Raw genomic sequence first — 22954 nt, forward strand, 5'->3', positions numbered from 1 at the left:
AGGAGGCTGATCCTCACATGACCAGCTTAAATCAGGAACGCTTGAGTTCCTTATACACAGACACACACACACACATACTAATCTATCCCTGACCTTACCCTAACTTTAACCATCACCAAACAAATGTCACTTTTACAATAACAACGTAGTTTAGAAGTAATTCAAGAACACACACAGACACACACTACATACACAGCACATACCAGCATTACACAGACACAGTTACAGTTCAACTCTAAGTAGTTTCATCCACATACCTGTCTTACAGAACTTTTTCTTATAACACTGACACACTGAAATTTTCTCTTCTATCTGTAGACTAATTTTGAAATTATGTAATTGTGTAAGCTTGTACAGCAGTTATATTGGGTAACATAATATGGCTCTGTGCCATCAGAGCCGATCCTCCCTTTAAGTCAACTAAGCAGCTGCTTTAGGGTCCAACAGCCACTAGGGGACACGGACTCATGCATCACTTGCTGAATTAACTGATTGTCTGACATGTTCGGCCCTATCTACAATTGTTATAGTAATGCTAGCTGACTATTCGGTATGCCATTTTGTACAGTATAAGTTGTAAGATTAAAGGGCAAATTAACACCAATAATTACTCCTGTGAGTTTGCTACCTTTTACAATTATAAACTATAGGAGGGTAAAAACATGCCAAGCTAACATCGGTATGCTGTAAGCAAGTGAACACAGCTAAAACTAATAAAATTGATGGTGCTAGATTTACAGTATGTGTGTGAATGACAGTGACAATGGTTTTGTATTAATAGCCCAATATTTATCATCATCATTATCATCACCATATCACTGGCTACACAAACCTAAGCATTTTGCAGCATCCCTCAGTATGAAGCATTTGCTGGTTTTGTTAGTTCTTTATTAGCAGCAGTATGCTCATCACAATACTATTTCAGTCTAAGCCATCTACCTCATGTACATATAGTAACGTGTTACATTAATAATCCATATTCATTCCAACATCTTTGCACTCTGCATTATCTTGTTTGCTAAAGTCAGTGCTATCAAAGGCATCAGCCGGTGCAGAACAATGATCCTTAAAGATGAATATTCTGGTCTTAACTTTGTTGCAACCACACACACAACACGTTTGACTTTCAATGGTCTTTAAAAGTAATTATGTATTTAAATAAAGTAAGAAGACATCCTTAGCTTGCCTAAATCAAAAACGGTGAAAACTGAATGGTGTGCTTGAAACATGTAATATGTACCTTCTGCCACAAGGTGGCAGAATATTAACTAGAATGAATAGAGCAGTAAAATAAAACCTAAAAATGAGCCTAAATTAGTGTAAAACCCATGGATGTATAAAAGAGAATTGGATACAGCTTTGAACGCGGGGTTCCGTCCATTCCTATGAAAGTAGTAGCTCAGTAGTACATGAAATCGAAAACGTTCCGATCTTTCGTATTGTTGGGCCTGTGGAGCATGCGCGCTAGCGTCTCGGGTCTGCTGAGCCAGCTAACTTCCTGTTAGCCTTCCGCTATGCTTGATAGAAGTCGGTTTTCTGAAATACTCTTGTACTTTGTACACCGTTTTCTTATCATTAACTTATTTATCGTCAATATTGTTTATGTATTCCAAAAGATTGGAAACACGCACAAACACCAATGATATAAGAAATCTTGAAAATAAACAAACGGCTAAACCGGAAGAAGTATGTCAGCTGTTGTAAAATCTACGTCATTTCCTTTATCCTCTGCGCTATGCGAACAAATTTTTAGTTGGAACATTCTGCTGTTCAAAGAATTACAAAATGCAGAACCTCCGCCTTCACCTGTAAGTAACAACGGAGAGACATTCGTGGAATATCGTGTGTCTCGCTTGTTTAGCCGCATCATTTCAGATTATTTGTTAGCATAACTTGCTAACCAGCTTTCGCAGTTAATAGGCTCAGGAGCTGCTGGGGAGCTTTTGTTTGTGTTGGCTGTTTGGAGGAAAACGTCGTAGACGAAGCTGTGTAACAGCACATCATCATGAAATAACGTTTTATTGGTACGCACGACGGCATTTAAGTCATTATGTTAGTATCACTTTAAACAGCGCTAGCAACAGTTAAGCTTCTGTCATGTCTAATCAGTCAGGAGGATTTCTGCTTTGCTTAATGGTTCGTTCCTGTGTTATAGATTATAGATCATCAGAAAAATCAGGATGCAGCAGGCAGAGAATGGTGGTGAGGAGGAGGCGACGGTAGATGTCCAGTTCACCGATTTACCGAACGCCCTAATAGCCTGCAAAGTACCGGAGAATTTGTTCAATGAAGGCAGCCTGAGGGTAAGAACAGAATACTGTGCATCAGTGCTCATACCTGCAAGGTGGACCGTTTTGTTCACCTGCGCACCTTTTTGTGTGAGTGTCTTTGTCTTAAAGCAACTGTGCAATGATGAGTTTGATGCTACACAGTGCAGACACATCACGCATGTCCTGTATGAGTGAATATATAGTGAATTTATTCCACTAGATTACTAAACTACTACATAATAACTAAACCTGCGTCAGGTTAATTTATAATTGCTCATGAAGCACAAGGATGGCATCAGCCGAAGAGATGTATCACTAGATTTCCAATAATATATAGATAGCATTTGCCACCAGTCTTGTTTAACATTTCTGCTGAACAACACATTTGAAAGCTGCCAACAGACAAATAATATAGGAGTAACCCAACTTGCGCTAAAGATGTTCCCAAAACAGAAACACGGTTTGTCAAACACACTTAACAGTTAAAGTTAAATACCTTGTGATGCATCTTCTCTGGGCTGGAGGCATAAAGTTACTACTGTGTGGCAGGAGGATGTCTATAATAAGGACATACCTCTATGAAAAATGTAAATGTAAAAAAAATGTATTACCCCTCAGTATTTTTTTTGTATTTTATTTTTACTAACTTTCAAGTACAGATAGCAAGCAAGCACGCTCAGATTCTTGTTACTCGTAATTTATTCCTGATTTAAACCAGAGTTTTTCCAGTTCTAGGTTGTTTTATTTATTTGTTTTAATTATTAGGACAACATTAAACATTGGAGATGGATTCTTTTGTAAGAAAAGCTTTGGTAGAATAATATGTTCCACTCAATTTATCAATCAATCAATCAATCAATTAATCTTTATTTATATAGCGCCAATTCACAACAGCGTTATCTCAAGACGCTTTACATAAAGAGCAGGTCTAGACCAAACTCTTTAGTTAGAGAGAGACCCAACGATTCATGAATTCAAAATTAAGGATTCAAGAATTCCCACATGATTTACAATGTGTAGTTTTGGCATTAAAAATTCAAGTGCAACTTAGTGTAAATAAGTGATTGTAAACACTGCAGTTCGCAGTAATGAATGGAATGTAGGTGCAAGTAATGAGTCAGTGGAGAGTGACACAGCTTGACACAAATGTACGGGCCGCATGTAAAAATTTTGAGTTTTGACTTTATTCCCTGAATTCTGACTTAAAACTCAGAATTCTAAATTTAAAGCTGCAGGTGGTAGCGTTGAGACAAGAGTGGATATAGTTTCAGACTTTGAAAGGCCCAATCTTTAACAACACCTTGTGTCAGGGGGACAAAGCTGTAATTAAAAAGAGAAAAAAAATTAGACACAAATTCTAATAAATATCTTGTAAAGCAACAATGTATAACTACTGTAAAGTAGTTGCACATTGTAACAGCTTTTTTGTACAATCATATAAAACAAATCTATTTGATACAGGCTGCTAGATCTGAAATTTTTGGCTTTTGCAGAAATTGAATGTGTGAATATAAAATGTGGTTAAAACTATAGGCAAATTAATCAAATGGATCAGTATGCAGTGAATCCAAACAATACATATTTCCAAAGTAGCAGAAGAGAAGGCAGATATGATCAGCAATAAATTGTGACAGATGTTAATAATAATTCCAAACATGTTCCGCACAATTGTGGGGTTTTGGAAGTTTTTGTTTGAGGTTTTGTTTCCACTTTGCAGCCACAGTTTCAGCTCATCCCTTACAGAGTGATTGAAAGGTAACATTTCATAGTCAAAACAGCATCAGCAATTTGTTAATAGTTGCTCCATCCGTGTTATTGTTTTTTTCACACTCCAGTAATCTCTTCAGGATATAGTGGAAGTTTCAGCAAATATGACAAAATGCTATTTTTGTAAAAGTTACCAACTGAGTCTTTAAGTTCAGAACTCTCTCAGAATTCTGAGAATTGATGTCAGATATGGCCTAAATCCTCCTCGCCCAATTTCGTAATGGTTTTGCAGGCATAGTAGAATGATAAAACCTGACCGAATGACATATTAACGTACTATTCAGAAGTATGCTGTCAAGTTGGGTATAGAGTGTGCATCAAATGTATGTGCATATTTGTTTATGGATTTTGTGTAGGTGAGAAATTCCCAGATGTATACTATAGCGGCAAGAATTTCTAAGTATATGCCATAAGCTCACTCATTATACGCAACTGCCCCAAAATGCATTGCATCTCTTCAGACTGTGCAACTATAGACAGCTCTAGCACCACAGTGCGGTTGTTAAGAGGCATGATTGGATAATATAAGTAAGAATGATGGCAAGGAGTGATTTGGATGCATAATTCATCCACCTGCCACCCACTGGAATTAACTATTTTCTCCAATTTAGAGACCACATGTTTGAATTTCTGTCTATACCAATTCCTGTAGGCTGTATTTCCTTTAAAGTTACATTGAGCAGCATGAGCCTTCCAGGCGATTTCTCTATTGGTTCTTGTATATGTGAGTGTTTTCTGTAAGTATTTACTTTAGAGATTAGACAGACTGCTTTCATGTGTACAGTAATGGCACTGCAGCAAAGGGGACATTTAAGCACCAAAACTAAAAACTATAGTTTTTAAGTTGACAGGACAGGGGAAACAAATAAACTTTTAGCTTCTGGATTTATCAGAGAGCGCAGCTTTACACCAGACAGTCTCGCTCGATGAATCTGTATTGCGCGTGTGAACTTTTAAATGTGCAGAATAACATAGAACATTTATCAACATTAGATCCTTGTTGATCCTGCCTGTGTGTTTAAAGATTTAAGTAATTAATGAAGATAAACTGCTTTGCTTTGTGCAGAAATGCACATAGCGGCTCTCTTATTCAGAAGATGCATTTATTGTTTTCAGCGTGGGGGTATTTGTGCAGGTATTTATCTTCCTCATTAAAGATGTGTTTATACACCCACTGCAGCCCATACGCTATTAATCAGTATGTTAATTTTTATGACTGACCCACCTGATACGCAGATGCAGTGACCGAATATGCAGAACTGCAATCTACGCATCACTATTGGCGAGTGAATGTAAAGCAGGAGCTACTCAGGACCCTGCAGGACATTAAGGTACAGTTAAGAGGAAAAACCTGCATACATAATACACTGTAGAAAACAAATGTGGTATTTGACAATCATGGTTTACCTTAAAATAATACAAAAAATATTAGATTGAGAGGACGAGATAATGTTGCTTTACATTTGTTGTAAACAATTTTCATTCAACTGTAGCTGGGACTGTGGCGTCACAATGAATACAGTCATGGGATGAAAAGAAGACCCATTGCTTGGGGACGCTTGACAGTGAAGACTATAGACGTACTATACTATGACTATGTAGTCGTCTGTGTCACCATAGACTGTAGTGTGCAATCCATACTGTTTGAGTTGGTAGTAGGCAGCATGTTTGTATGCCATTCCAACAGCCTGTGTTCCTGTAATGAAGGAGGTTACAGTTTCAGGAGTGGAGGAGAACATTTCCCTAGTTTTTCATGTCAGCACCACCCAGTGAATAATGACTTATTTTCAAAGGTTTAGTTGCCCAAATACTACTTTCTGCCATGCAATTTGATTTGGTTCCTATTTGGTAAGATAAAGGTCAAATTAGATGCTATGTCCTTTGCAGTCACTAAATCTCAACCAAATATTCAAAAAGAGAGCCAGGGTGACTCTGTGGGCGCATTTATAATATGTACACCACAAATACAACCTTATGTATGCATGTGTGTCTATGTATACACGCAGAATTACCAGTTTATTTGGTACACCATGCGAGAATCATTCAGTCTATCCTCATTGATTTAAATGAGGTGGACAAAACGATTGCTACATTTGCCAGTACAACACTGTACAGTTCTAAACAGTACCACAAACCACTTGCCCTAAAAATGATCACAGTGGTGTTAAAGTTACAATCGACACCCCTGTTAATCCGTTTCAAGAAAAAGAAACTGATGAAGGACTTATTAGACTGCATCTTTTCAATTTAGGCCTCCTGTCTTTAATTGTTATGGGTCTTGAAAAAGAGAGTTCATTAGTAAAGTTGAACATTTTGAGATAAAATAGGTCTCAGCTGGACCAAAAGACATTTTGAATCTTCATACTTGAAATTGGGGCAGCACAGTTGAGCAATGGTTAGCACTGTTGCCTCACAGCAAGAAGGTTCCAGGTTCAAATCTGCAGTTTGAGTGTGAGTGGTTGTCTGTCTCTATGTGTTGGCCCTGTGATTGACTGGCGACCAGTCCAGGGTGTAGGGTACACTCTTGCCTAATGTCAGCTGGGATTGGCTCCAGCCCCCCTGCCACCCATAAGGATAAATGATAGATAAGCAATAGATGAATAGATATTCAGAATGGCTGAATTTAAGTAAACTTTGCTACTTTTATCTTTTGCTTTTAAGTTGGCCATTGGAGAAACATTGTCCTTAAACTTTGGCTGCGTCTGAGCACCAAGCATCATTGATGCAAAGGGCCCACTTCCCCTCATCTTACTGGAGTCTCGTGTTCTGTCGTTGCACAACATTGTCCTTCCATCATGTGCAACAGCCTGACCCTGAACGGTAGGATTGAGCCAGATCTCTCTAAAGATGTAGGCAAAACAGTCTCTGATTTTACGTTGATGAGTTAGCCTCTTATTCTTTTTTCATTGATTTTATTTTCTTGCGACTTAGCCATTAGCCAGTATTGGTTGGATAGTGGTATATGCTTACACTTACATTGAAAACATAATTTATTCAGACCGTATGTGCCGCAGAATGTATCTTTTTAGCGCCTATACCTGCAGTGCACATATGGCATAGGGCTGTCTGAGCCACAGGCAAAACAAGATGGTGACATTTTGTTTCGGGATTGTGTCTTTGGACCAAGCACAACACTGAAACTTTGTCAGAGTTTGTGTAATATTAGTAAGTCAGCATTGACAGACCACAGTAAGCTATGTACGGGATAAAGTTAAAGCTAAATTAAATGCTGACAGGTCAAGACTCTAGTCATTTTCTGTATTTTGGTCAACCCACTGTCGGCAACGTCAGGCTGTTGTAACTGGGTGGTCGGAAGATAAGATGTTGAGTACGAAAACAAATAAATTGTGTAAAAGCGTAAATACTGTCTGCAAGATCCACTGAAGCTGTGTTGGTAGTGTGTGTGTGTTAAGAGTATCACCAGTAGAGAACCATAGTCAGACAGTGGAAAAACGGACTCGGTGGAAAACAGCAAGGGACTGAATATGGAGCAAGTCATGCTCTTTATATCATTAGGAGAATATTTTTTGAGGAAAGGTTTTATATAGGAAAGGACACCACCTTTTTTTTTTAAGACCAGTAGCATTGCCAAAGAAAACCTGTCACATTGTTCAGGATGAAGGTGAGAAGAGGTCCTGGCTGGATTGAAAAACCTGAGATACCGTACATTTCAGATTATTTACCAGCCATATTTGCACACAGAGCAGTGAGATGAGCCAGTGTTTGGTGCTATAGGTGATTGCTGACATTGACGGAAAAGGAAAAACAACAGACGACAGGGCAAAGGCTATTAGGTGATTTTTTTTTTTCCCTTGGTTCTGTGATCCTACTACTACCAACAAGAATTTAATGGTCAGCTGATATAAAGTACGGCTGAATATTTCACTAAATGTGTACTTGATTCATAAATAAATCAATAAAATTCAATAAAAATGAAGGAAAATATACTTCTAAATCAAAACGATAGTCATATAAACTATTCGTTTTTTTTTTTTTTATAAATCATGGCCATGGCAATCAAGTGGATGGATGGAAGCAGACGGGGCTGTGCTGCGCATGAATTAACAGTCTAATGTTGCAATAGCTGTTTCAGTATTATTCAGACATTTGCTCAGTATAGGTCGTAGTAAGTTGTTGTTCAACAACATTAATAGACTAGAAATGACAGTCAGATGGCTTACATGCTAACTAGCTTTGTACTACACCGGGTCTATGAAATAACTGTAAAGTCACCTTGTTGAGCAGGTGTAGAGTGACAGCTGTGTATTAGAAACGTCTTCAAATTACACTGAGGAAATTTTCTCATCTTTAGTTAATCTTCAAATGCACAATGCTACTTTTTACTGTTAGTGAAGGTTGATAAACTTCAACAGCCTACCACTGAACACGGTTCAGGAACGATATCTGTGTTGCCAGATCTAGCAAAGGAATGATGTTGCTGAGACAGAGGCAGGTCTCAAACAATGTTCATTTTTCCCTGAAATCCATTTTAGTGTCAGAATGTTGAGAAGATATGTGGCTTGTGAAAAATCGTCCCAATATTTACTTTGGTGACTAGGGGGTGAAAGAATCGCTCATTTTCTGCAATCGCCTACACTTCTCTCTTTGGACCCAAAAGACTCAGGACCTGCCACTAGTCTCCTAAAGGGGCGTAGCAGTGGCAGAACAAATGTGGCACAGATATAGGAAAAGACTATTCAGTAGGCCATCTGTAATCTAATCTGCCTCTGCCGCTAGTCTCCTATAGGGGCAGGGCTATGGCCAAACCCATGTGATACAAATACATGAAAAAACTCTTAGGAGTGGAGTGGAATGTCTCTTTCTTATGTCGCATCTGTCTAAGGAAATTCTGTTTGTATGTGGCTATGTGCTTGTGATCTTTGATTTTTTTTTTTTTAATACGATTAAGTTCATTGTTCCTGTGTGCATATGTGTTTTGTGTGCTCTGTGCAAGTGCACATGTCTGTATCTGTATGTTATCCACCTATCTGTGTAGTGACGGAATGGAAAAATGGGGATATTAAACATAAACATAGAGGTAGAAAAAAAATGCAGGGCTGAGCATGCACACTCATTCTCTCCCGCTCACACACATAATTGCCACAGTGGGTTGAGGTTCAGGTCTGGAGATGATTAGCTCCTACACTGACATACTCACACGGTAATGTTTAACATCAACAAACCACACTTGCATGAGAGCATCAGCTTTTGATTTTCCAGGCGTTTCCAAGTTTCAGCGGACACACATTGAAAGACAAGACAGCTCTATCAGTCATTTTATCATGCATTAACACCTGCACTGAGTGAGCCATTTAAATCATGGACAGTATGTTGACATGTTAGTGTTATAGTTTATGATGGCATGTTCCAACCAGCCCACCAGGCATATGTTACTGCCTGATGTTGCACCCCACAGCCACAGGGTCCTGAAATCAAACCCTGCTGAGACCTTTGTATTTGACTTTGTATGTAGTGTCCATATCTGCGTGGGTTCCCTCATTTGCCCCAGTTTCCTCCCACAATCCTAACACACGTAGGAGCATGTGAATGCTTTCTCTAAACTGTCGGCAGGTGTAGATTTGAGTGTACTTGTGACCTACCATGCTGTTAGCCTTGAGGTAAGAAATGTTGCTTGCTGAATGTGTTGCTTCAGGTAGGCTAGTGGTTGGCCATATGGCCAAAAGACTTAAATCTTGTTAGTTGGTTTGGTTTGGTATTTTCCCCAAGCTTTTATCAGTATCATATTTCATATGTGCAAGAGTTTAATAAGTTTAGTAAGAATAATGAAACTATGTTTGAACAGAATGGATGGATAAAGTGCCACACATAATAATGCAGACACAGCAGTTATGAATTTGCAATTAATTGTTGTTGTCTGTGGGTGTGTCCTTTTGAAAGAACCAATGAATACCAGTTCATTCTATCATTCAATCATTGATTCAATTTGACTTTGGATGTTATGGTCACAATTTGATTTTTTTATTTAAACTTTCTTTTTTTGCACTGACAGCTATGTCAATAATCAATAATCCGCGAGATCCTTGCAGCCTTTTTAAATAGCGGTTTGACCAGGAGCCATAGTGCAAATCTGACAAAGATTATGTACCAGTCAACCCTACAAAGGACCCATGTCTTTCAGTACACTCCCCCTTTAGAACCTCTTAGCAACCAATTAATTATTAGTTATATTCCTATTGTCAGTGCTATTGTTGCTGTTATTATTTTGGTTGCTGTTTGTTTTGTGTCTCTCTCTCATTTTCTGTCCAACTTCCAACAAACAGAAAGCCCCCCACCTCTGAACCTAATCTAATATCTGATGCTGCTCATGTGGGGATTCTTGAATCCTTAATGTTGAATTCCTGAATCGTTGGGTCTCTCTCTAATTAAAGAGTTTGGTCTAGACCTGCTCTTTATGGAAAGCCCACAGTTAAACTACCAATCTCTTTGATCTAATAGTAATTAATTAGTAATTCTCCAACATTTTTGGAGTTACCTCTTGTGTCATGGCCAGCGCACTGTTGTCAGAAATAGAAAGCTCATTTTGATTGATTTTCAATTGAAATTGTGACACCCCTAGTCCACTCTAAATGGTGCCAATGATATGCACTTGTTTGGTGCATTGTTTTTCAGCTGTTACCCACTTGATGGTTTTACCCCGTTCCAAGCACTTTCATTCTGTTGATGAATGAAAAAAAGTATCTTTCCTCTTGGAGCTGCTTTAACAGCTCCTATAACATGCCTATAAACATGATTTTGAACTGATAACAAGTCAGCAACAGAAAATATATACAACAGGAGGAACTCTTCTTCACAGCTAAGAAGTGTTTAAGTATGCACACAGACAGGTGCAAATGTTACATTGGCTGCACAGCCTGAACTTGTTTTTCCAGCTGCTGGCTGCACACACACTCACACACTTCCCCTTCACTTCAGGCTCTCTGCTATTTATACCTCATAAAAGTATGTTATCAAACTGCATACTTTCCATGTGCACCACCTCTTGCTTTTCATCCCTTCATCCCTCAGCAATGCATCCTTCCTACCAGTCATGCCTGCCTCACTCTTTCCACTCTTAATTTCCTATGCCTGCGTATCTCCCTCTGTCAACTGTCCTCTCTCTGTTCCCATGTCTGTCTCTCTCTATTGGCATCATCCATATTTATAAAGACGACGTGTTTTGTATGTCTTGCTCAAAGTGCTAGAAAGTGATACATCCTTAGTATGTGTCTGAAATCAAGATGTGAAAGGCTCATTGTTACACATTTTTCCATTCAACAAAGGATTTTCATCTTAGTTTAAATGCAACAGGCAGCAAATTAATGCGCACTTTGCTTAGCGGTGATGTCATTATTTTCCAGTACCTTTCTCTCACTCTCTGTGCGCACACACATACGCTGCTCTTCCCTCTGTCTGATTAGTCAGCACTGGTTAGTTTCTGTCAGTAGAGGATTAGGAAGAAAAAAATAAGAGAGGCTGTCCCTCCCTCTCCCACAGCCGATTGGCTTGCAATGAATGAAAAAATGAATGAGACCAGGATGAGGAGAGGGAGGGGATTGTGGGTAATGCGTCATCAGCTAGCAGGGGCATATTTAAGCAGCTGTGGAGCAGTAGGAGATAGAGAGAGGAGAGAGAGTGAGCCTAGAAGAGGCTGAATGACATTTTTGGCTTTCCACGCCCAAATCTCCAGAAAATTCCTTCAGTTTGCAGGCTCTTGCAGGACTGGCTTACTGAGACTGACTGAGCGAGGAAGGAAAAAGCTGAATAATAATAGGACGGAGTGCTGAAGCAGAGGGAAAAAAAACAACCATGAAATGCGGTTTAGAAAGGTGTTGACTGAGGTGACTTAAATGTAGCATAGTGTATCTCTAACATCGTGGACTGGTTTTACATGAAGACAAAAGAAGAGAAATTGCCGCTACACCACAACAAAGGACGAGAGATGATCTACGTGTAAGAAGCCAGTGCTGGGGAAAAAACTGACCTGTTTCCTGTTAAGGAGCATTTATTACTTCCTTTTTGTTTGTCACCCTGGGGAAGGCAAGGCTCCTCCGATCCCCCCGATTCCCCCTCCCCTCTTCATCATCATCATCTTCACCACCACCATCATCGTCCTCACCCCCGTTGAGAACCGTTTCAGCTTCACTTTGCGCCTCAACCTCAAGTATCAAGTGGAAAAGGTTTCGGCTCCCCGGATTCCCCATCATGCACATCAAGACCACCAGGTGTAACCGCTTCTGCCTTGTCGCATTGGTGACCAATCGGGAAGTGTTCAACCGTCCAGAACCACAGGTACGCGAGCGATCTGCTTCTGGTGCTCCTTTTGCAAGCAGTTTCATATACAAAAATATAAATACAAACATGAAAAAAATTAATTTTAAAAAGAATAAATAAACGTTTGTTTTTTTTTTAACACAAGATGTCATTGTGAGGAGTCTAGCTTATGAGAACAATGTCTTCTGTGGCTCTTGACAAGCTCTCAGAAAATAATCTTGACATTTAGGTTATCTCTACCTGAGCTTTAGGACTACACATACAGACCACAATAACAAACTGGTAACCCTTTGTTCATTATTGTGAGAGAATTGGCAATAGAAGGTGTCCTCAGATGTCTTGTCCAACTAACAGTCGAAATACCCAGCCACTAAAAATCAATAACAGAACTGGAGGTAAATTGAGTAATTAACACTGACAGCACTGAAATTGCAAATGAATTTAATAACTACCTTATTCAGTCAGTGGAGGAGCTTTAGGGAAAGTTTTAATCTGTAAAGTTTACCACAGACTAATCAAAATCCTTCTATATTAAGGAGGTTGACCAAGACAAGGCAGTAAAATTATCAATAAATTTAGTAATCCAAAGACAAAGGATCTGTTTGGGTTGCTGCTCATATTAAAACAGACAGCTCCAACCTGTTCAGTCCTACAACACATCTGATAAACCTCTCCATCAGAACTGGTAAATTGCCACAAAGCTGGAGAACAGTAATCATTACACCAATTATTAAGGTTGGAGCACCCGACCAAGAGAACAATTATACACCAATCTGTAGTCTACCTCTAAAGTCCTAGAAAATGTTACTGCAGAACAACTGGTTAACCACCTTGAAAGCAATGAGCTTATTTATCCTGATCAATTGTGATTTAGGACAGGGCAATTGCTGCCTCACTGACACACTGAGGCAAGAGTCACATCAAGAGTTCATGGATGGAATAGTTCATGGAAGTGTTGTTTTTAGACAATAGAGAAGCTTTTGAGACCGTGAACTATGGCATACTTCTGAACAAACCAAAATAATAACAGCAACTACTGACAATAGAATATGACTAATAATTATCAATATGATGACATTGAAAAACATGACAATAGTTAATATATGAATAATAATAACACAACTAACATTAGTAAAAAGTGGCGGTCGCCGACAATCGGGAGCAGTGATTCATGGAAGCCGGAGAACCACAGCCATGACCGCAATCCACAGGAACCTGAGAGATGAGAAAAGCATGAAAAGGCCCCGGGGAAGATACCAAGTTAGTACATTAAAGGGACGTGGCATAAGGATGGAGAGGAAGAGGAGGACAGAGGAGCCCAATGCGTCATGGGGAATCCCCCGGCAGCATAACAAGGGGCTGGTCCAAGGCCCGCGCCAGTCCTAAACTATAAGCTACATCAAAAAGTAAGGTTTTTTGCGTACTCTTAAAAGTAGAAAGGGTGTCTGCGCCTCAAACCCTTTGTACATATTTAATCTGTTCTTGTAATTCAGCCAATCGTTGGCAAACATGGTATTTGAACTGTTTATAAAAAGATGCTGATTAAGGTTTGCTTGGTTAGTGAATTACCATCCAGTTTTCTTTGTAGATGTGTGCACCTGTGAAGCCTTTTGCTATGATACACTGTGATTCGAGGCTCTAGCATTGGCTAGCATCAGCTACATAAACATAAACTGGTATTAGCCTCAACCTTTTGGCTATGGCTTATTGGCTATATTCAACATAGCCACTCATCACCTGCTTTCATGGTAAATCCACATACATAACCTATCAAACTACTGCTACACATTTAGATATTCCAGGAAAATGAAGATGGCTGTTTCAATCATCCTAATTGTTTTTGTGATTCTGATGTTACATAAACGTGAGCTTGAATTAGATGGCTTGGCTAATTTAATGGTCAGCAGGAGGCTATACTTTTTGCAACATTAAACTTGGTCATTGCTTGCATTCGTGGAAAATCAATGTACGCAACTTATGAATTATAATACATCCAAGACACAAGCTATCGAACCTCTGCAACACATTTACATATTACAGGACAGTGAACGTGGCAGCTCTCTCGAGAATTTCTGTCCATCTCTGAAACACCTCACCGATATGTTGATCACTGATATGTGTTTTACTGTGTTTATTGTAATCCTGAAAACAGAGCCAAGAGGAGGTACAGAAGTCCAGTTTTATCTCAGGCCACTTGAATTACAATATGCTCAAAGGTAATTGATTTTTAGCCCCAAAACATCCAGAATAAACTGCCTATCCAAAAAATGCTTTTATTATATAAAACAAGAAGGGAAAATTGAAAATACACCATGTTCAGATTTATGGCTCATTTCACATGGGTGTGAGAAGGGGTAGAGAAGGTGTGTGGTAGTGGGCATGTCTGTTCGTTTGGGAGAGAGAAAACAAGAATTTGTGTGATGTGGTGTGCTACATTTCTTCTCAACAGAATTCAGTCTTTGTTCTTTGTCATTTTTGAGTGAGTTTTTTTGAGAGTTAATTTAAAGATTTTTTGTCCTGTGTATCTCGAGCTAATCTGGCCCAGGGGTCAATTGGGAGAGCTGGGAGAGCCCCAAAATATTGGCTGGAAAGAGTCATTTCTGATTAATTAAGAAAAAGTTGGACATCTGGGAAATGTTGGGCCTCATATTTGACTGCATTAGAGCACCAAGGATCATTGATTAGTCTGCCTCCTCTCACCTTACAGGCAAGCAGTTTAGAGCAATCTGGAGCATTGAGATGGAGCCAGGTCATGAGCACAATAGTCTCTAATTTCCCATTGTTTGGCCAACCTGAGTCCCATTTCATCCCCTCTCTCTTGCTGAGACTGGACATTAGCCAGGAGCAGCCTTGAGGTCACACTGGTCTAACTAGGTGGTCAGAAGATGCTGTTGACAGTGATCATCTCAGATCCTCAGTGAAATCTGACTCCTGCTGCTGCTGTATGGAGCAGACTTTTAGTGTATCATTGTAATGTCCCCTGCCCAATTAAGTAATGATAAAGCTTAGAATTGTTTTTTATTAGATGAGCGTGGGCACAAATCTCAACTAAAAGGGTTTCATTCTATTTTTAAAAAAAAGCAAAACAACGTTGGGCAAGTAAAGATGACTGACTTCCAGACTTCTGCCATATGCAATAAACGTTTCAACAATAAAAAAAAGTAACAGATTTAAACAAAAATGCAGTATAGTATAGCATAGTACAGCTGCTGCATCTAGATTGTTTCTCTTCGTTCCGCCAGTTTGTTGGCTATTCTTCCATAGACTCTGTCGTTTCGAGTCGCCAACTCGGAAGTCCCGCTGAATTTCTTCCTCTGCAAATACGCTCAAAAGAGCCTGGAACTCGTCAGTCCACTTCTCGTAGCTTCTCTTCTTTTGTTCCATCTTCCAAATGATCAAAACACAAATGAAGTGAAGCTTGTAGAAGTTAAATAAACAAGTGTGCAGCCACACTGGCTTAAACACAGAAGTGCGAAACACTGCAAGTGTGTTCCACCAATCGGCGTTCTTCAGCACACAAGCCCTTAAGAATTCCGGGTAATCTGAGAAGTTCCACCTCGCTACTAGGACCTATTCCTAGTAAAGTTTTTTCCCATGGGTAATTTCAGTGGAAATGCGCTGAGGTTTTTCAAAATCAAAAATCAAAATCAATCAATGAGAAAAGTTCCTGCGGTGGAAAAGGGGCTTATTTTTATTAGTAGGACTTAAAGTCCACCTCAATTAAAAGAGGAAAAAGATTTAACTGATTCAGTCTTATCAAAATAACTATAATATAATAATCAGTTTGGTATTATGATTAATAATTAACTTAATAACTAGAACTAAAATTGCCATACTTAGTTGAAGGATTTTTGAATTCAACACAACACAACACATCACAATAATCACACTCAACAAATGACATTAAACCATATCAAAACAATACATTAACATGGTTACCATTGCTTAGCCATGAATACAGTAATTCTAGGCTATGTATGCCCAGTTAGGAAGGAAGAGTGAGTGGTGTGCTGCTTTCTTCGCTGGCAAATCCGTTGATGAGCCAGGCTGGAAGAAAGGTTGTGGTTCAACGGTCAAGATAGTTCTTTGCCCTTGCAGTGTCCTGGTCACAGGCTGGAGGGGTCCAGTCACTACTTTCTTCCTTGACTTTGACTCCTACCTGCTGGCGCTAAATAAACTTGGGTCAGGCACTACTTGGTGTCAGTGAGGTGGGGCTGGACCCTCAGGGGTGCAGATGAGGAGAGGAAGATGCAGGGCTGGAGCTGGAGTAGCCATCTATTTCAGTTTCTCTCATAATTAGCTTCTGTAACAACAATTGGTCATCTAAATTTTAGGCCAAAGCTCTAACTCTCTGACGCAAGATACACACATACAGTCAGACACATATCGAATACAGGCTCTCTTGAGCAAAGAGGAGGGACAGATAGGGTGGTCTGCTAATAAAGGCAATTTTATTGTTTATTCATAGCAACTTCAAGTAATATACCTGTTTGAATGGAACTTGAGTAGATGCAGAAGCTGATCCAATGATCTCTATTTCAGTCGTTATTTCAGTCTCCCTGTTCTCACCCCTCCCTCCACCTTTCCTCCCCTTTCTCTCTCTATCCAGGCCACTTTTGAAGCCTTGTTCCGTTCATTTGACCCGGAGGTGCAGTTCCAATACTTCAAGTCTTTCCGGCGCGTTCGGATCAGCTTCAGTGATGCTCTGGCTGCAGCCGAGGCAAGACTCCAACTCCACAAGACTGACTTCAACGGCAAAGAAATGAGACTCTACTTTGCCCAAGTAATGTTTATGAATTTCAGTGTGACGATCTTGTGTCTTTGCTGTTTTTTGTAAGGAACTTACAGACTAGCATGTGATCTTAGCACTTTGCTAGCATCACCAATTTCTGGGGGTTCAACCTTTTTCAGTCACCTCTGGCCGTCATTTTCTCTGGAGCCTCAAAGTCTTTGATATGAAATTAAAAAAATATTTCATTATAAAATTAAGAATTACATGAATAGAATGGTATGAAATATATAAATGAACCAATTTGTTAAATAACTTTAGGAATTTTTGATAACTCGGTGCATTATCAAATTATCTTACATAGTTTCATAATTTACTTAGAAATACCCCTTTTCAAAAATCTGTTTTTGTTTCATGATGTCACTTTTCATTTCAAGGTGTTGTCAGGGCCCTCTCATCTTTCAGCCAATCATATGCCTCCAGCTTCTCTTAACAATATCAACAACTGCTACCAAATGTAGCCATTTATTTGATTCTGTTGTTAGAGCAGCAGCAGTGCCAAAGTACTTTTGAATGCACTAAACAGCTGCTCCTGCTGATAAACAGGGCACAGACATAGTATAATCTCGCTTTATATGAGCTTTTTGAACAAGGATGCACATGCAGTTGTGCTAGAATGATGCTAACAGCAACATGTAGTTTAGGTTAATTCAGGATTACCTTTGTGGAATTTTCATTTTAAAGATGTTCTGTGAAGCCGCCTAGACAATGGTAGCTAGCTAAACTCTTGCATTTCACTTTGATGTTGAGTAACAACCCAAGCTCACAACACAGCCTAGCCATTAACCAGCAAGGTACATAGCATGTGTATAGACTTGTTAGGCAAAATAAAAGAGTTAGAGTCACTGTCTGTATCGCAGCTATCTCTAGTTGGTTGATTTAGGATTACTTTGATATTGTTGCTGCTGTACCTAATAAAAGTTAACTGACTAAACTAGCTTGCAGATGTTGAGCTTGGAAAGAGGTAGGGGGAGTATAATTGACAGAATGAAACAAAAGTGAAAATCTATAAACTCTGTATTATGACTGTGAATGAAACATGTCATAGTGAGTTTTAATATTTCTTAAAAAATAAATTGTGTCATATTTTATACAACCTCTTCATGTTATAATATTTCTATATGTTACACAGTTCACAATGTTTTATTTAGTTGATATTCAACACTATGGGGTTCTATATTTTAAGACACCTACATTCAAAGTTGCTCAGTGTATTTTTATTTCGAGCAAGACTCACTCTGCCCCTCTGTCTGCAGTCTGTCCACATAGGGAGTCCTCGGCTGGAGCCCCCCAAGCCAGAAAAGCAGTTCCTGATCTCGCCTCCTGCTTCCCCTCCAGTTGGCTGGGAACAATCTCAGGACGCCACGCCAGTCATCAACTACGACCTGCTGTGTGCTATCTCAAAGCTAGGACCAGGTAAATTGCACAAAATACCAGGGTTCCCTTTGTTTGTGTAACATTCTCAAAAATTAAAAGATGTATTATATCTGTCTCTGTGTAGGTAAAGTGCACAGCCTGCAATTCATGCTGTTGGCAGTTACAAAGAGAAAGCACATTAAGAACCCAAGTCTAAGCTGACGCGAACAGTAGAAGAGTCAGCCTTTGGCCAAAACTTAAATAGAGTCTGATCAAAGGATTGCTCTACTACTTTTCACCTTCATCAGCACTTCTTTAATCATAGGAATATTGATCGAAACATGGTTTAAAATCCATCAGCGCTCACTCTATTTTCAAAGCAGCCAGTCCAGACAGCCCTACTTAATTCTTCTGCAAGTGTTTGTGTGGTTGCTGCATAGCTAGTTATTGGGATTCATTTGGGGATGGTCATTGTTTTAATAAATCTTGCCATAAAAGTAGCATTAGTTTGGTTGTTGTAAATCATATTGTGTTCATAAGGCAAATAAAGTAACATGCTTCAACACAACATTTCCATGCTAAAAGATTATCCATTCAAACCTTCTTTGGGGGTCTATAGCACAATAAAACAGCTGCATGTAAATGGTAATGGTAAATGGTCTGTATTTGTATAGCGCCTTTCTAGTTATTTCAACTACTCAAAGCGCTTTACATCACATCCTCATTCACCCATTCACACATCAATCATACAGGAGGAATGTAATTTGGAGGAGACTATTCTTTCATACTCATTCACACACTGAAGCTGCTTCAGGAGCAAGTTGGGGTTCAGTGTCTTGCCCAAGGACACTTCGACATGTTGACCCATAGGAGCTGGGGATCGAACTCCCGACCTTCTGATTGAGGGAGTTAGATTAAGAAATGATCATTCTTAGCAAAGAGCAAAGTAGCACTTTGGAGCTTTGTTCATGTAAATTAGAAATACCTTTTTGCATAGTACAGGACATTCAATTATGATTCAAGAGTTCCTGATAGAAAATTGCCTCAAGCAAATGTCTGGAACATCATAATGTTTAGTGCATTATTATTTCGGGCCATATACAATTCCATTTTATTAGGTACACCTAATTAAAGTCAAGTCAGTCTAATAAAACAGCCCCACAATAAATCCTCAATTCATGAAGGTTAAAATGTAACATTTGGGTAGAAACTCTTTCAGAGGTGTAGATTTGTCTTTATGGTCATCAGGGAGCCTCAATAGCACCACAAACTACATCCTCCATAATGACTATGCAGTTGAATCTACACCTCTCCAAAACAGTTACAACACAATCTGAATTCCAATGATAGATAAATGTTCTGTTCTCATTTCAAGTAAAATAAGGACAGCATTTAAAAATGAAATGCAGGATCATGGTGGATCCATAATGAAACACACCTCTGATTGGTTTGAACATGTAGGTCACTTATGTGGACCAATTCAATAGTATTAAGATTGAATTTGGGGCACCTTGGTAGCCGAATGGTTGCAGCACATGACACACTACTGCATGGTTGTAATTGTTGCCAGTTCAGCTCCAGCCAATGATCTTTGTTTGTCATCATGCCCTGCTCTCTCCCCGTTTCCTGTCTGCTTCTTTATTGTCACTGTCCAGTAAAGGCAAAAAGAGCCAAAAAATGGCAGAGTGATCTTTTATACTTGTATGCCAACCTGTCACCCTCCAGTGGAATTCACCATTTTGAATCTAAGATAGGTCACCTACATCAGGGCTGTATAATTATTTTGATTAATATTGAGATCACTATTATTTATCATGATTAACATCAACATCATTAATGTTCTGGATATAATATTCTTGTGCTTCATTGCTGCTACTGTACAAATCTTTGGACAACTCTTTGTCCTCAGTACATCCCAGAAGCAAATTATTAATTAAGTTGTACCAGACTTTTTAAAAGTGAAAAAGTTAAATAGATAAGGTGACGTCGATAAGGTAACAGCACCACTGTTATGCATGTCTGAGTTGATGCTGGACAAGGATGGGGATTACGTGAAGTATCCTTAGTATCCTTCTTGGCCTTCAAGCATTTATTATACTGCAGTTTGTGGTGTCTTTTCAGGTGGCATAATGAGTTAGTTGTGTTGCTTAGCGGTGCTAATTAACAACATGGACTTAGGTCTATATGTATAGCCAGTGCTGTGTGGAAAAATAAAAAATGTGAACCATAAAATATCCCCAAATTGTCATCTAAAATTTTACAATTGTGATAGCCCTAGTTGGGTCAGGGGCTTGTGCTCAACCCATGGAAATGGAGTGGAATTCTAATTCTTTGGCTCCGGAAATTCAACATCAGTTCATAAGAACACAAAATTATAAGCGGAAGTGCAAGAGACTTGGAGGAAGAAAAGACTGCAAGCATTGCAACAAAGTAAAGGATGACAGGGCCCATAATACTAGTGTCTAAACAGAATATGTTAAATAAGCAGTGGTACAAGTAATATCAATTCAGAGTACAAACAGCACAGGCTTTGAGGATGATGTGGTCCTTTGTTCAACATCTGTATGCCTATGTATTGTATTTAACCAGCTGATACAATGTGTTGGTAAATAATTATTGAGTTAAACAAAGTTTTCTCCAGGCCAGATTCATGCACTGAATTGTTAAAATTCACAAAATTTGGAAGACAGTTGTAGCTACAAAATAAATACCCATACTGGATGATGAGGCCAACATAACACTTCAGTGTCAGCAAAGAAGTAATCATTTGCTCACTCCTGACTGAGCTAAGAAACCTGTGGAGTTTTTGTTAACTTCATTTAATCCTAATACATCTGAATAACTGAGCATAATTGAATACTGTCAGGGCTTTGATACTTAAACTTAAAAACGACTCCACACATACTGGCCCGTATCGGAAAAGTTTGTGACTTGTGTGTGATTCCCAGGGGATAAGTACGAGCTCCACACGGCCACGCCCACCACCCCCAGTGTGGTTGTCCATGTTTGTGAGGACGAGCGCGGAGACAGCTCAGCCCCTGACAGCGACCAAGACGATAAGCCTCACACCACGCGACCGAAGATCATCCAGACACGACGTCCTGAATACACGCCCAGAGTTGAGCAGTAAGAGAGGACAAGGGGGAGAGGCAGGGCAGTGCGACGGCTGTAGTGTTTCATCCTGAAGTGATTGCTCAAGAGTTGAACGCTCACAGCTTTGAAGGGTTAGGCACTTTAGGAAGCCACCTGAGGTGCTGCAATGTCCTGTAGATGAGCATCTCATAAGACAGAGAGAGAAAAAACAGTGTTGAATGCTGCATTCATGTCCCATGTCATGTAGGAAAGGCAGGAGATATGAACTTCATTGTGGAAAATACCATTCAATTTAACCACCAGATGTTATGTATTGCTTGTGAATTTGAGGTTTGGAGATGTAACTGAAGGAAATATTAGTTTTGAAATGTAGTAAAAGTGCTCTAATGTTTTGATTGTATTGCATATGTATAACCATAAGTTTATGGTGATATTTTGCAAAAGAACTTAAATGTACCATGACTAAATTTGTGTGTTTTTTGAGATGAAGCTGGCCAGGTGAAAATAAAACCTGTACATATCAAAGTGATTTGGATGTTGTTTATTTCCACTTGACATGAATGCAGCATCATTTTGGCGCTTTCCCTCAGGCCAAGTTTGGGACTGAAGAGGGAATGAACTTCTGAATTGCTCTCCTGAATTTTAAACATAACTGACTGTTGATTTTTGTTACGGTGTGACATATGTATGTCAGCTGTAGAGTTTATACACTACTGGCATGTGCATTTTCACATCTCCTACGATTGATATCTAAGAGGTTATGTTTGTGGTGCAGCTCCCCATCATTCTTACGTACTGTTTGATGGCACATCTTCACCTTTGCAGCTCTTTCGTGGTTGATGAAACATGTAGTCAACAATTCCATCACATTTTACAGGTAAGCTCCTGGTGTAGCCTGCTTACTCAAAGTTGTTTGACAATGAGGAGTAATGAGGACTAAACCGTATTCTGAAAGAAAAGTCTCTGTAAATCTATGTGAGGAAAATACAATTGAAGAACTGTCATTCAGCCTATGACTCAGGGCCCAACACACTTGCTGGCCTCTTCTGGTGGGTCCCTATTTGATTAGTACTCAAAGGTTTTAAGGTGATTAGTGTGTTACTTGTAGTTCATGTTTTCTTTTCTTCATACAAGCTGTTGGCTCATACAACGTGTAGGAAAATGTGCACTGGATGTAGAATTTGTAGGTCTGTCTCTCCTCACAGGTTTGGTAACTGTTGCTACCCTGTTACCATTCACACCAACAGTGTGAGCCTGCTGCACACACTGTTTGTCAAAACTGCTCTCATTAGTGTTAAATCACAATTAGAGGTGTGCAAGCACAGACCCTAAAAATACTCACATTAGACCACACGTCATCATATTATATGATGTGATATGAAGATTTGTAGATATTATTGCAAGAGTT

At 39.3% G+C, this 22954-nt stretch overlaps 1 protein-coding gene across 4 annotated transcripts; it reads left to right on the forward strand.

Annotated features, from left to right (window-relative positions):
* The first annotated feature begins 1736 nt into the window (after positions 1-1736).
* Positions 1737-22071, forward strand: LOC139223567 (calcipressin-1-like). Of its 4 annotated transcripts, none has more exons than XM_070855511.1 (5): positions 1737-1808; positions 2156-2303; positions 16918-17091; positions 18354-18513; positions 21402-22071. In XM_070855511.1, exons 2-5 carry the CDS (start codon positions 2181-2183, stop codon positions 21581-21583), a joined length of 639 nt encoding a protein of 212 aa, XP_070711612.1. In that variant the 5' UTR covers positions 1737-1808; positions 2156-2180; the 3' UTR covers positions 21584-22071. The 4 variants fall into 4 exon arrangements, with proteins under 4 accessions (XP_070711612.1, XP_070711615.1, XP_070711617.1 ...); XM_070855514.1 differs by having other exon boundaries at positions 1759-2024; XM_070855516.1 differs by lacking the exons at positions 1737-1808; positions 2156-2303 and adding an exon at positions 5326-5368.
* Positions 22072-22954: the final 883 nt, after the last annotated feature.

Source organism: Pempheris klunzingeri, chromosome 24, assembly GCF_042242105.1.
Source record: "Pempheris klunzingeri isolate RE-2024b chromosome 24, fPemKlu1.hap1, whole genome shotgun sequence".
NCBI classification, from domain to species: Eukaryota; Metazoa; Chordata; class Actinopteri; order Acropomatiformes; family Pempheridae; genus Pempheris; species Pempheris klunzingeri.

Excerpts from the sequence above, each read along its gene's own strand:
- LOC139223567 (XM_070855511.1), top strand. The coding sequence starts at position 2,181 with ATGCAGCAGGCAGAGAATGGTGGTGAGGAGGAGGCGACGGTAGATGTC. Across the intron at positions 2,304-16,917 it reads TCAATGAAGGCAGCCTGAGG|GCCACTTTTGAAGCCTTGTT; the intron begins GTAAGAACAGAA and ends CTCTCTATCCAG. Across the intron at positions 18,514-21,401 it reads TATCTCAAAGCTAGGACCAG|GGGATAAGTACGAGCTCCAC; the intron begins GTAAATTGCACA and ends TGTGATTCCCAG.